Genomic DNA, 13,402 nt, shown 5'->3' with positions numbered 1-13,402 from the left:
CGACCTCATCCAGCAACCGCGGGGGATTTCTCATGCAAGACGGCATTGTGATTTCTCGCGAGGCCCCTCCCAATGCAAAGGTCCAAGTGTCGAATCGCGTTCGAGAATCGAGGTGATGGGTTGAGATGCGGTCGAGGGTCTTGGACGAGTCAAAAGCCGCGAAGGCGTTGAATGAACCAGGGACCAGTCCAAGCATGGACAAGCATGGACAAGCTCACAAGCCAGGCGAACCAGTGTGGAGAGCCCGCTGAAAGAATAGCGAACGGGGGGCTGCCGGCTTGCAGGGGGTCAGGCGGTAACAACGGCGCGTTCATTGGCTCCCGGGCTCTCCCGCATTTTCCCTTTGGTCTGTGTCTTTGCCGTTTGTGGTTGATGGTCTGCAGGGGACGCGGAGTGGGGTTTTTGATTCTTCAGTCGGACAGCGTCGTGCCTGAGTTCCAGAATGTCTTTGTTCGCGAGCGTTACACTGACGGGTACACTTTCGTACAACATATCCCTTTCGTGATGCGCCGACTGGTGGATACGGATCGGAGATGTCGTGCATCACATTGAACCATTGAAACCCATGCGCCTAACAAATAAAAAGGGGACCAAAGACTCATCCCATTGCTTCTTTTGCCCCGACACACTGGTTCGGCCGCACCTTGTAGCCGCCCGGAACTGTGATTCGGGGCAATAGATTGTGTGCCGAGCACCTGACGCCCCCTTTTGTGGCCGCCGCCGGTATCGTCATGTCATGTTGGTTACGAAGTACAACCTGTTGTTCCCCGAGACCGAGTCACGCGTTGACAGGAGAAAGTGTTAGGGGCTTTCGCTACTCGACCAAGATGGAACATTTGTAGAAAGGGAGTCGTAACTGAATAGCTAGACATGCCTTCAACTAGTTCTCAAGAAGCCCCATCTTCTCCCGATCAAAAATCAAAGCATCCACATCCACACTAGTGTCCCGACCCTGCACCATCTCCGCCAACACCCGTCCGGTCCCGGGGGCCATGGCAATCCCCCAAGGCCCGTGACCGGCGGCAATAAACACCCCACCCTCGGCGCCCGGCCGTGTCGTCACCCCGGCGCCAAGGTCTTGATCCCGGATCCGAGAGATAATCGGCGCCCCCCAGGGCGTGACCGGCCGGAAACACAACCCCTCTCTAACAATCTCCAAGTCATCCCCCTTGTCATCCCCTTCGGCCGCTCCCACGATCTCCTTCGCCGCCTCCCGTAGTTGCGCCAAGGCCTCCGGGTACGGCGTGGCCTTTCCCTTGGCCGCGTCCGGGAGGGGCAGCGTGGAGGAGTTCAAGCCTGCAAAGTAGATGTGTCCCCCGACGCGAGAGAACATCTCCGGGCAGAACCCCTGCGCATGGCTCGTGAAAATCGCGTGGCACCCGGCTCCGCTGTTCGCCAACCCGGTATGCCACCGCGGCGATTTGAGAACTAGCGAGTGTCCCGCCAGGCTCCTCACGGGGATGGGGAGTAGCTCTGACGACGGGAAAAGGGTCTCAAACACCTTGCCCGTCCATGCCCCCGCCGTAATGACCAACCGCGAACAAGGAAGTTCCTCCTCCTTGCCGGATGACGCCGACTGAGTAGTATCCTTCACACGCACGGCGGCCACCTCACCCTTTTCGCCAACGCTCACAGATACGACTTGAGCCGGCTGATGCAGCTTCACCCCACGGCTAACACACTCCCGCAAAAGAAACCGGCAAAACAGCAACGGATCAACCTGCGCCGTGGTCCCTTCATCACTAATCAGCTCGATCCGGTCCCCTTCCACCCGCCGCAGCCACACGGGCGTTTTCTCCCCCGCGAGACTACCAGCCTCCACGGGAGCCGCATCCGCCCGGCTCGTCCCATGACGAAGCCAATCGTCGCCCCGTGCCTGACTGCCGCCGCTGTTAGCCGACGCCTCGTAGCTGACACACATCGATGGCGCGTAGCCCCATCGTTCCCGGCCCCCGTGTTCCTCGGCGAGCCGGCGGTGTTCCTCGAAACTGAGCGCTCCGAGGGCCGACAGGGAAGGACCGAACCAGTCCTTGGCGAGGAAGCCGCCGGCGTAGCCGGAAGCGGAAGAGAAGAGCTCTGGCGAGGCTTCGATGAGCTGGATCGTGGTTGGGTCTTGGTGCTGGGATAAGTAGTAGGCTGTAGAAACACCGATGATACCGGCTCCGATGATGACAGTTGGGTGAGACATTGTAGGAGAACGCTGCTGGGGTGACTTGGGATCGTTTTTGTGAAACAACAGGGGGGAGCACCAAGAAGCAGCAAAACTGATATAGTAGACTTAATTATAAGATCTAACAGGAATTAAATGACTAACACGGCGTCCGGGGCCCCGCTTCTGTGGAAATCCCGGCCCGAGGAACGGAGACGGCATCCCCGGCCGGCCAGGGACAATCGTTCTTCCCCGCTCCCCACATGAGTGGAGGGGCTCCAAAATTCTTGGGAGCCAAGGAGCATGAACGCGCGGAACTTGGAACTGAGCTTGTTCGAACCCCAAACAAACAACTGGAACGCTATCCCATCACGTGAGAACTAGAGCTCAACTAGAAAATGGTATCAAAGGTGATCATTGTGACCGGCGCAAGCCGCGGCATCGGTCTCGCTGTCACCCAGTCCCTGCTGGACGCCTCTCACAAGGTTGTCCTCGTGTCAAGATCGACCGAGCAGCTGGAGAAGTTGAAGGAACGCTTTCCGTCACAGGTCGCGTACCTTGGCGCCGATTTGACGGTCACTGATGTAAGGAATACCGTTTCCCGAGATGATCCAGAACAAGATTGGGACGCACGACTAGAAACTGACGTCCTTAGATAGACCGCGCATAGGGTAAAAGAGCTCGCCATCCTCACGTTCGGTCAGATTGATGGGGTTGTAATCAACCACGGCGTGCTGTCTCCCATGACCCGGATCGAGAATGCATCAATTGAAGAGTGGAAGAAGCTGTACGATGCCAACTTCTTCAGCGCACTCGCACTAGTAAGCCCTGGGAAGCTTGGGATCAGAAACCGCTTGCTAACACTTGACAAGGTCAAGGAAACGATCCCCCACCTCAGGGCTTCCAAAGGCCGGATTGTGTTCATCTCTTCGGGTGCCGCTACAGGCGCTTACACCTCATGGGGGGCATACGGCTCCTCCAAGGCGGCCTTGAACTCCCTGGCCAAGCACGTAGCTGTGGAGGAGCCAGACATCACGTCGGTGGCCATTAGCCCAGGCAGGGTTGATACTGATATGCAGAAGGAGCTTCGAGAGAAGGGCACCGAAATGCGCAAAACGGATTACGAGACGTTCAAGGTGGATTTCGAACAAGGCAGGTTGATCAAACCTGAACTGACCGGCGGAATTGTCGCAAGGCTTTCCCTCGGCGCCAAACCAGAACTCTCTGGCAAGTACCTCAAGTGGGATGCCCCAGAACTGGCAGAGTACCGTCTGTGATTGCGGAACACATAAGATCTGTCACCTTGGCTGTTAGCACCTGACACAATGCTAAGACATGAGGAGGATGGAACTGAAGGTGGAAAGGGCAATCAGAGGTAAAAAGAAGGCTTTATATTTCTCAACATCGGAGTGTTCAGGATTAGCATGGAATATAAAGGTGTTCATCAGGCTGCGCATTCAGTTTCACAACGCAAAAATGTCACCTACCATTTCCAACGGCGCCTGCCTCCTTCCTCATGCCCCCATCATCGACTGGTCAAGGCACTAATTAGCATGCTTGCCCATTGTCAAGGAGACGCTGTCTAGCTGCATGCGAGGTGTTGTAGGATCAGGTGATGAATGTCCGTCATAATTCGTCGGTATTGGAATGAATAGTACAAATTTGAGCATCATGTCAAATACGGGTCGGTCGAAACAAAAGCTGCTTCAGGCCTAGCAATTAGGACTGCGTCATGTTAGCATTGACCCTTCAAATGCTGCAAGGGACAATAACATTCGCGGAGCGCTAGGCTTGGGTAGATCAGGTATGTCGTTTGGCTTGACAGTGTCTCTCACCATGTGTAGGTCTGATAGGGGCGACACAGAAAGTTCATCATAGAAAAGCCAGGCAGGCGGAGGAAAAGAAAATCTTGCTGAACTAACCTTACTTGCAATTGAATGGAAGGCGTCCTGCTTATCATCCCAAAAATCACCCAGGAGCCGGGATACTGGCTCCGAGGCCGGTTGTGAAAAAACAGAGAGTGTCGAGGGAAAAGTTAGCTTTGCTGCGAACGCGTTTGTCCAATGGCCCTATTGATGCAACTTTTTTCGCGTCGGTGCCGGAAGAACAATGGGGGTTGGAATGTGGATCATAGAAATTTTCTCGTCCCTGCTTGGAGCGGAGCGTTTCGTGGCTGAGGCGCAGAGAGGCCCTGGAGGAGAGGGGCCTTTGCGCCCACTTGACGCCACAACAGGTGGGGGATGCGTTTGTGCAGGCATTGGCAGCTTCGGTTCGGCACCACACGGATTTGGCTGGATTGGGGGAATGCAGCTATAAAGGCTGCTTGCTCACCAACCCCAAGCAAAGGGACGCCTAGCTCTGCCTAGCTGACGAACCATGTTTGTTTATCCTACGACGAACTTTATAACCGGCATTGCAGGAGAAATCTTCTTTCCCACTGAATCTAGAGTCGTTGTTGCTCTCTTTGTCCCCGAAAACACCCCACTTCCGTGTCGGTCGTGCCTTCGAGTTCCTTGAGGGGCTGGCACCCTCATCATTATCATCATCATCATGTCGGACCACGAGTTTGGAGGTTTGTGTTCAATTTTTCATTAGTTTCAATTTCTAAGTCATCCGCGGTGGATCACACCTACGAATATTATAGTGTCGTTGGTGTTGTTGGTCTGCACTTCAACATTAGAATCTCACCAAACGATCTGCTGTTTTGAAGCTGCAAAAGCCATCAAATTGTGCACTGCTTGTACATTCATTGCCAAAACCGCATTTCCAAGCACCCCATTCTGTGGTTCTCGAAATGGTCAAACCTCTATCGGCCACTGACCGGTACTGGAAGCGTGTGGAGGAGGGTAGCGAGAGTAGTTCTCACACTAATTACCTTCTATTTATTTCTTGTCTCGTGGTGTCGGGATTTCGATTTCACAGGACATACTAACATATTCTAGGTAACGATGACCTCTCGCTCCCGAAGGGTACGTATAGATAAGCTCGCCTTCCTGAGCGGTTTCGATTACCGAGTTGCCGTCCCCCTAGCCGCCGCTCTCATAGCAGCTCCCCATAGTAAGAGCTATCTCTGTGGTTGATCAGACGCTAACCCCATTCAAGCGACCGTTCAAAAGATTGTCGGCGAGATCCTCTCTACGTCGTCAGGAATAGCGTTCTCAAAGGACGCCCGGGACGTTCTGATCGAATGCTGTGTTGAGTTTATCACCCTCATCAGCTCGGAGGCGAACGAGATCTCAGAGAAGGAAGCCAAGAAGACGATTGCGTGCGACCACATTATCAAGGCTCTCGACCAACTCGGGTTTTCCGACTATGTTCCCGCTGTTCTTGAAGCCGCTGCTGAGCACAAGGAAGTCCAAAAGGTATGTCGCCCGATCTTGCCCCACGCTTCGCTATCGATGTTAATCCGGGAAAGCAGGGCCGCGAGAAGAAAGCAAATAAACTCGAGCAGAGCGGCATGACACTAGAAGAATTAGAACGTCTCCAACAAGAGCAGTTTGCCGCTGCCGCTGCGAGGCACAACTAATTATTCTCAACGGCGAGGTAGGGAGAGTGCCTCCCCGCCTCACACGGTGTACATACCAGCAGTTATGACGGAGGTGTCTGGCGTTGCAGGAGGAATGGTGGTAGATTTTGTAGTTAAGGCTAGGGGCAATGTGCATTATTCGGCGTTGGAGTACAATCATTAGATTGGGAGGGCGAGCGTATAGATAAGTTTGTTGTGCAATCGGTCAAACGTTACGCACCACCTGCCATGACGTTTTACCTGGTCGCATCTTCGCACCCCCGCGCCACATTGTTTACCTTGCCAGGTAGACCAAAACGATTTCTCCTTATCCATAACGAATGCGTGGGAGGCAAAAGAGGGATACGCCAGCCGGCCGTGATACCAACCAACGCTTACGAGTGGCCGAAGGGGAAGCAACTCCAAGAATCACAAAAGCTGTATTCGGACCCCCTATTCCGGTACAACCTCAATTGGGTCCGGCCATGAATGGTGTCTTCCCCCGAGTAGTATTCCACAAACCCATGCTTTTCCAGTCTGTTCACCTCCTAAGCGGAATCAAGAAGCTTAATAGCCGTCCTTGCCCCACTTGTTCCACTTGTCATGAAGTTCCTACGGCAGACATGTAAGCTCCAGAACACCCCCCAAAAAGACAAGGAGCTCGTACCTTGGGAAGCGAGACGTTAGGAACAATGACGACGTTGACAGCACTGGGGGCGTCCTTCGGGGCCGCGCTGGCGTCACCACCGGGGTGGTACTGGTATTTGCCCTGTGTCGTCGAGTTGGTCTCCCACGGCATGCTGTTCTTAGCGAGGGGAACGGGGCTCTCGGATGTGGACGTGGTCGGGGTACGGCCTGTACACAAGAACATGCGAGTTAATACAACGCCACCATGCCGCGCCAGTCTGCGAGATCGTCTGCTGGCGCCCGGGGGCTCGTTGAAGACTGACCGAAGTAGTACCCAGCACCAGCGAGAGCGGCAACCATCACGCCACCCAGAATCTACAGCGTGCGCAAAGTTCCACGTCAGCTTTAAACTCACTCCTGCCATGCCCTCCAGATAGCCAAGTCGTCTGTCTCGCTCCGGTGGTCGGGTTGTCCAAGTAATTTAACGCACCATAATCTCGGGGTTCCGCTTCGACTCGGACTTCAATGCCTCCTCGCCCGTCGCCAGGCGGCGGGCAGTGGTGGTGAACGCACGGCGCGCAATTAGGGAGGCCATTGTTGCGATTATCCTGCTGGATTGGGGTATCGCGGGAAGGATATTAGCTGTGGGGTGAACTGGTGCGTTCAAGGCTTGGGAGTGTTTGTCGACTGATTTCATCGAAGCCGAGCTTCAAGGTTGCTTGGCATCGAACATTACATAATTGAATTGGAACCCCCTCCAGAGCTCCTTACAGCTGCTGCCATCTGCCAAATTTGCACGGACCCTCTGGCGGCTCCGAGACAGCTTGGGCCCCCCGGGCCTTTTCCATGGCATGCAATGCAGCTCGGCTTGGCCCTGAAAGAAAGGGAAGCTCAAGAGTTTCTTTTTCCACAAGAGGGGCAAGTCATTCCATGTTGAGATTTCAGCAGGGTTAGCAAAGAGATATTGCCTTTTGTACTTCGTAGGCCATTCCTGCTTTGTTTTTTGGGCTGACTCTAGATCATCGGCAGGCCAACATGAGATTACAGACCGTCCACGGAAGGCTAGGTGCCTTTCCTCTTTAAGCTTGCTCAGCAAGGCCCCAGGGGCCCTTCGTCACAAAACCCAGGGGGAGGCCCCAGTCAATGCGGTGCAGCCATGCAGCACCCGAGTGGGTGAAAAAGCAACTGCCAGGCTGACCAACCAGCGAGCTGGTGCTGCCGGAACCCCCATTCCACTTGGGCAACCTCGAATCTAGCGCTCGGACGAGCTCAGGAGGAAAGATTCATCGTCCAGTTTGACAATTTTCTCACGACACTCCTTCTTGCTTCCGAAGCGTATCTCTCTCTCTCTCTCTCGTTTTTCTTTTTTGTCCTGACTCACAGTTTCTTCCACTCCTTTATACCGCCGCTACCGTGTCGACCACTCCCTTCGCTGTGACTTGGACCCAGCACCCTTTTTATTTCTTGGGTCACTCCAATTCGGGCAACAGACTGGATTGTTCGGACGGCGCATCACTGGAATGCGCGCGGGCCTCTCCGAGTCCACACGAAACTTTCGCCAAACCCGCCTCTAAGAAACACTGGATCGCGCGCTCGTCCCATCCCCCGGCCGGTTATGCTGTCGCGAAAAAACGAGTTAACGAGCGAGACACAACCGTAACACCCGCGACGCAGGCACGGGTTCCACGATGGCATCAGGAGAGGGAGTGCCGGGCGCGCTCTCTCACTCCCCGGCCCACGATGACGGGTTCCCTCAGTTCCCGCGATCGGAACGCGGCGGCCCACCGAGTATCATATCCTCGCGCATGACGGATATCATGACAGAAGATGGCGAGGCGGAAACACAACAGGGGACCACCAACCACAGGTTGAGCGCGATCTATGGCGATAGTTCTTCACGCCCGGAGACTGCGAGGACTGGTGTATCACAGCGGGGCCCATGGGCCCAGGGTTCGCCCCTGCGCCGCGGGCTGTCAGGGAAAAGAGTGAGCATCAACGGCAGTATGGGCGGCACATCGTTGGGGGCCAGGCCAGCAAGTGCAGTGAGCAAAAGCCATGTCCCAACGCTCACCTCACACGCCTTCTTCCGGCCCATGAGTTCGCAGAGGCTGCAGGCTCAGCGAGGACTGGCGCGGCCGACGACGATGAACCGGCAAATTGGGCTGCAGGACGAGGGAAGCGAGCGGAAACGAGACAGCTACATTTCAGATCAGGCGACCCGGATTGGCATACAGGGCTCAGAAGCGGAAGAGGAGACGGGTCTACCCGCCTCCCGGGGTACCGAGTTCACCGAGCACGAGCCGTACGATCGCGGAACAGCCAACACCAGCCCGACGCAGGGACCCCATCCCACACTGAGCCAGACGGACAGCGTCGGGCCGCTGCACAGGAAGCCCGAGGGCGCACGAACCCTCGCGCTCGATATCAACTCTACGCCCAACGCCGTGGCGAGTGTTCCAACGCCTGTCCGCACTCCACGCTCCATGCGATCCAGTTTCCTCATACCAAGAATGGAATCGGCCAGCGGTAGCCGCGAGATGCAGGGTGGGGAGAAACTGGAATCGCTAGCCTCGTCGCCCCAACTCCCGCCCAGCCGAGACCGCGGGAACACAGCGTCCGGAAACAGTCAGACCTCGAAACTCGGTCGCAATTACGAGTACTTCCTTGGCAACACGGTGTTCTGTCTGGGTGGGCGTCTCCAAAACACCAGACACCGGCCCGTAAACATTGCAACGGGGGCCTTTGTTGTCATTCCTACGGCCCTTTTCTTTGCCTTCTCAGCGCCATGGATCTGGCACAACCTTTCTCCCGCGATACCTATCATTTTCGGTTATCTCTTCTTCATTTGCATGTCTTCCTTTATCCATGCATCAGTCACCGACCCAGGAGTAAGTGTCTACTTACCAGAAATGTATCCGAATGCCTTCAGTCGCTAACACACAACTAAAGATCCTACCTCGGAATGTGCACCGCTTTCCGCCTGTGGATGAGAACGAGGATCCCCTACGGCTTGCGCCCCCGACCACGGAATGGGCTTTGATCAAGTCCTCCGACCCAGCAACTGCTGCCATGGAGGTTCCTACCAAGTACTGTCGGACGTGTAACGTCTGGCGGCCTCCCCGTGCCCACCACTGCCGCCTTTGCGACAACTGTGTTGAAACCCAGGATCACCACTGTGTCTGGCTCAACAACTGTGTTGGCCGCCGGAATTACCGATACTTTTTCACGTTCATCAGCAGTGCTACGTTCCTTGGGATATTCCTCGCCGGGGCGTCATTGGCACATATCCTCGTGCATGCCAAACGCCAAGGCATCCCCACGACCGAATCTATCAGCCAATTCCGCGTTCCTTTTGCCATGGTCATCTACGGCTTTCTCGCCTTTCTCTACCCCGCCGCGCTGATGGGATACCACGTATTCCTCATGGCCCGAGGCGAGACGACCCGTGAATACCTGAACTCGCACAAGTTCCTCAAAAAGGACCGGTATCGGGCCTTCACACAAGGCAGTTGGTTCCGGAACTGGTTTGTTGTCTTGTGCCGCCCACGGCCGCCAACATACTATCGGTTCAAGGGCGCGTATGCCGAAGGCGACCAACGACTCGCCACTCGCCGCCGCGCCCAGCGGCCCCCTCGACGGGAGCCGGACCCAAGAGAGGGTCTCGAGATGCAGGACGTCGGGCCACAGCCGCGGCAGATCGCGACCGGTTTCGCAGGTCCCGTCGCGGTACGAAACGCCACAAACCCGGCAGCTAGCGGCGGGTCCTAATCCGGTGTACTACTACCGACTTTGTACTTTGTATTTTCTTGTCGCCACACTTCGGCTTGTCTCAGTTCCTTACACTTTTGCTTCAACCAGTCGATGTTTTATTCAGTCACTCAAAGTCGTTTCCTTTACCTCTCGCTTTCCTTCTTAGTATAGTCCGAGTGTATGGTGGTGTGTCGGCAACGGCGTTAGCGATTTCATGACTCTTGAACCAAGCAAGATAGATGGGACTTGGTGGTGGTGGAGGAGGTGGTGGTGGTGGTGAAGGCACAAGGCCTGCTCTGTTGTCTGTGTAATGGTTGGGACCCCATCGTTTATATACCTACTATACCCCTATATCGCTCACCGGAGTGGAGCTTGTTGTATGTTACTCTCTCTCTAGGCTGCTGCATCCATCGCCAGCTGAGACTTTTCGTTTAAAATTTCAAATTGATATACTCCGTCCCCGATAAAAAGTGCGTTACTTAGCAGCCGCGTTTGAACACAGGTGAACCACAGGATCTCCGTATGAAGCCGTTGCAATGAACCCCGAGGAATATCAATGAATGCTGGCTCCATCCGTATATAGTATTCATAGTTTCAAAACGGGGACGCCGGACTGCAACTTCTGTTCGATAAGAGCACATCCTAAAATCGCAGTTACAGCCGGATAGTACAATACCATACAACAAACACCCTTAGACCCAGAGCCCGATAGAATGAGAACCCCCTTATTTCCTAGTTTCGCCCCCTTTTTCTCTCACTAGCAAACCTCACTCTCGCCGGCCTAATAAATAAAGGTCCTGTGGACTCGCGACGCCCCCCCGCCTAAGCCTAAGAAACAAATTTGGAATAAAAACAATACTCCTAACCCACGAGTTGAACCCGGCGAAACATACCCCTCCGAACCTTGACATCCTACGCATTGTCCGGGGCGGTATCCGCCGTGGCCTCCAAAGAGACATCCTTCACAGGGACTGCTTCAGAAGGATCCGGGGAAGCATTCTTCGAGGACGACTTGACTTCGCCATCACCGGCGCCCTCACTCGCCCCACCAAACCCAACCGTAGCATCCTCCGGTGTCACAGCAGATGCATCACCAGTGACGGTAGCAGGGGCGTCCACGGCCGTGCTGGCGGTGGGAGTGGTGGTGGTATCCTCGCCCTTGATGTTTGAGAATCCTTCTTCATTCTTGTCATTGCCAGGGTCATCGGCCGACACACTCCTCCCATTGCCGCTGCCGCTGCCGCTGCCGTCGCCGCTACCGTGAACGCCCTCTTGACGGTCAAGTTCGCGCTCGAGACTACCAAGCAGGTTAAGCCCGTCATCCTCATCGGCGGTGGCGGCTGCGGGAGTTGGCGAAGCGGTTGACAGTGCGGTTGCCGCTTCGGGAACAGTTGAAGCATCCAGAGTTGTGGGGGGTAGCGCTGGGCTGTGCTCGGTTTTGACGGGCGGTGATGCGGATTTAACTTTTGGGACCGGGAGACTGGTCGAGGTGGGCTCTTTTGATGCGTGTCCGGATTGGTCCACAGGTGGGCTAACTGATGCTGGCTTGGAGGGGGTCCCGGTGGCCAAGAACGCCGGCGCTGGCGGAGAAAATTCCGATGGTCGGGGTACCGCACTCTCTCGCAGAGAAGGCAAAATCCCGTGTCCCGTCGGTTTGGACGCATGGGCCTGGGTGGTGGACGAGGTCTGCTGCTGAATGTCTGCGCGGGCCGCTGAGGCAAAGGTGTTGGTGGAAGGTGAGATCGTGGGTGACGGGTCGGTTGGCGATTGGGTCATGACGTTCTTCAAGGGGCTGCCTCCGACTCCAGCAGAACCGGGATGCGGGACCCCAAGATTGCTCAGACTGGGCGGCGTGAAGCGGGCTTTCGGGATGGTGACCTCTTCGACCTCTCCTACGGTAGTCTGGGACTCGTCCGGCTCCTCGACAGAGCTCGGTTGGATGACGTCCATCATTTCCGAATCCTCGGCCTCTTGTGCCTGCTCTTCGGCGCCACTGCTTTCGATCTTTGTTGTTGTTGTTTCGCTTTCTTCTTCGGGCCCGTGGTCTTCGTCTCCCTCCTCTTCTTCATCACCTTCACCGGGTTCGCCCTCTTCCTCGTCGGAAGCGACGCCAGAAATGTCAACCATCTCGCTGTCGTGGTTCGTGCTCTCCTCGGTATCCTCTCTTTTAATTACCTGTTGAAAGGACGGTGATTAGTAACCAGCGTGAGAGAGGGGTTTTACAATAGCTCGAAGACTTACATTGGGACCGACAGACTCTGCTTGGACTGGAGTACCATCCTCATTCGTAGCCTGCGATCTGGTGGCAGGTAGTGGGATAGGCAATTTGCCCTTCTTGCGCCCGCGACCAACGCCTTTGTTCTTGCGTTTAGGGGGCGGAGGCCTCCGTCTCGACGGTGTTACCTGCTGCGGAGCTGCTTCCTGTTGGGCGGCCGCTGGCGCCGGCACAACAGTCGTTGAGATGATCTCACCCTCAACATGCTGTCCATCGGAAAGCGTAACAGTTTGCTCGTACGGGTTTCCGGCCGCATCGATCCGGCGAACGGTGGCTCGAGTAACCGTCGGCCCTGCGATCTGCGGGACGGCCGCCCTCGAAGCTAGCGTGACCGTGTTCTTATGTCGCTTTGCAAGGTGTGATGTCGTCTGGCTCTCCGCATTTCGCGGCACCTGCTTCCACAGCTTGACCGTGTACCCATCGTTCGGTGGTTCCCAGTCCTTCTTCTCTCCCTTCACTGTGTCCAGCTCGACATCCGCATCCTCCTCTTCAGTCGGCGCAGAGCGCTTGTAAAGACGGCCGGACCTCGCAGCACGGAGCAATTCCTGGGTGTGCGGCGGCAAGAGGTTGAATTCCCTCGGCATGCCGTATGGAAGGTCGGCTGCCCACCGGTCGCCTTGCTGCGTCGTCTCCTGTTGGGCCGAGGGTGCCACAGTCACCCATTCCTGGCGCCATTGCCTGACCGGAAGACCTACACACCATACAAGCATCCTCAAGTCAATTGACTACTCCACGGAAAAAGGTGGTGTTTGGGGTATTTCGGGTGACGTACCTTCAAAGTCATCGGGTTCAGGGTAAGCACCAGCGCGGGCGCTCCGGCGGGTCTGTGTCGCAGTCCGAAGTTGCTGCTGACCCTCGTTAGCCTTACGATTACAAGTGCGGCCCGTCACTTCAATTACCGTGCGCTGCATCGCGATGCGAGGTACCGGTGTACCGGTGTGTCCAAGTTCTAGTCTACGTGATCCAAGCGACAAAGCTGCGAGGCCAGCTCCTCCGTGCAGACGTCCCTGCCTGGCGTTTGGGCCTCGGGGCCAATGATAACGCTATTACTCGGGAAAACGGCGAGCGCAAGATACACTTGCGGTCGGGTATGATG

At 55.8% G+C, this 13,402-nt stretch overlaps 6 protein-coding genes across 6 annotated transcripts; 3 read left to right on the top strand and 3 right to left on the bottom strand.

Annotated features, from left to right (window-relative positions):
* Positions 1-880: 880 nt before the first annotated feature.
* Positions 881-2,188, bottom strand: C8A04DRAFT_35867 (FAD dependent oxidoreductase; the record flags this gene model as incomplete). The annotated part of the gene is made up of 1 exon (XM_062783329.1): positions 881-2,188. The coding sequence occupies one exon, from the start codon at positions 2,186-2,188 to the stop codon at positions 881-883; it is 1,308 nt and encodes a 435-aa protein (XP_062638750.1).
* Positions 2,189-2,547: 359 nt separating this feature from the next.
* C8A04DRAFT_10755 (uncharacterized protein) lies at positions 2,548-3,426 on the top strand (the record flags this gene model as incomplete). The annotated part of the gene is made up of 2 exons (XM_062776704.1): positions 2,548-2,733; positions 2,809-3,426. The coding sequence occupies 2 exons, from the start codon at positions 2,548-2,550 to the stop codon at positions 3,424-3,426; spliced, it is 804 nt and encodes a 267-aa protein (XP_062638749.1).
* Positions 3,427-4,699: 1,273 nt separating this feature from the next.
* Positions 4,700-5,675, top strand: C8A04DRAFT_10738 (histone-fold-containing protein; the record flags this gene model as incomplete). The annotated part of the gene is made up of 4 exons (XM_062776695.1): positions 4,700-4,721; positions 5,092-5,118; positions 5,252-5,511; positions 5,568-5,675. The coding sequence occupies 4 exons, from the start codon at positions 4,700-4,702 to the stop codon at positions 5,673-5,675; spliced, it is 417 nt and encodes a 138-aa protein (XP_062638748.1).
* A 546-nt stretch (positions 5,676-6,221) lies between these two features.
* C8A04DRAFT_26884 (uncharacterized protein) lies at positions 6,222-6,876 on the bottom strand (the record flags this gene model as incomplete). The annotated part of the gene is made up of 4 exons (XM_062780087.1): positions 6,222-6,266; positions 6,322-6,509; positions 6,605-6,656; positions 6,772-6,876. 4 exons carry the CDS (start codon positions 6,874-6,876, stop codon positions 6,222-6,224), a joined length of 390 nt encoding a protein of 129 aa, XP_062638747.1.
* Positions 6,877-7,969: 1,093 nt separating this feature from the next.
* C8A04DRAFT_10730 (DHHC palmitoyltransferase-domain-containing protein) lies at positions 7,970-10,049 on the top strand (the record flags this gene model as incomplete). The annotated part of the gene is made up of 2 exons (XM_062776692.1): positions 7,970-9,169; positions 9,231-10,049. 2 exons carry the CDS (start codon positions 7,970-7,972, stop codon positions 10,047-10,049), a joined length of 2,019 nt encoding a protein of 672 aa, XP_062638746.1.
* An 894-nt stretch (positions 10,050-10,943) lies between these two features.
* C8A04DRAFT_26882 (uncharacterized protein) lies at positions 10,944-13,217 on the bottom strand (the record flags this gene model as incomplete). Its single annotated transcript, XM_062780086.1, has 3 exons — positions 10,944-12,206; positions 12,273-12,997; positions 13,079-13,217. The coding sequence occupies 3 exons, from the start codon at positions 13,215-13,217 to the stop codon at positions 10,944-10,946; spliced, it is 2,127 nt and encodes a 708-aa protein (XP_062638745.1).
* Positions 13,218-13,402: the final 185 nt, after the last annotated feature.

Source organism: Dichotomopilus funicola, assembly GCF_033296635.1.
Source record: "Dichotomopilus funicola strain CBS 141.50 unplaced genomic scaffold C8A04scaffold_16, whole genome shotgun sequence".
NCBI lineage: Eukaryota > Fungi > Ascomycota > Sordariomycetes > Sordariales > Chaetomiaceae > Dichotomopilus > Dichotomopilus funicola.
Note: the sequence above shows the minus strand (reverse complement) of the source record. Positions and strands in the feature narration are given on the sequence as shown.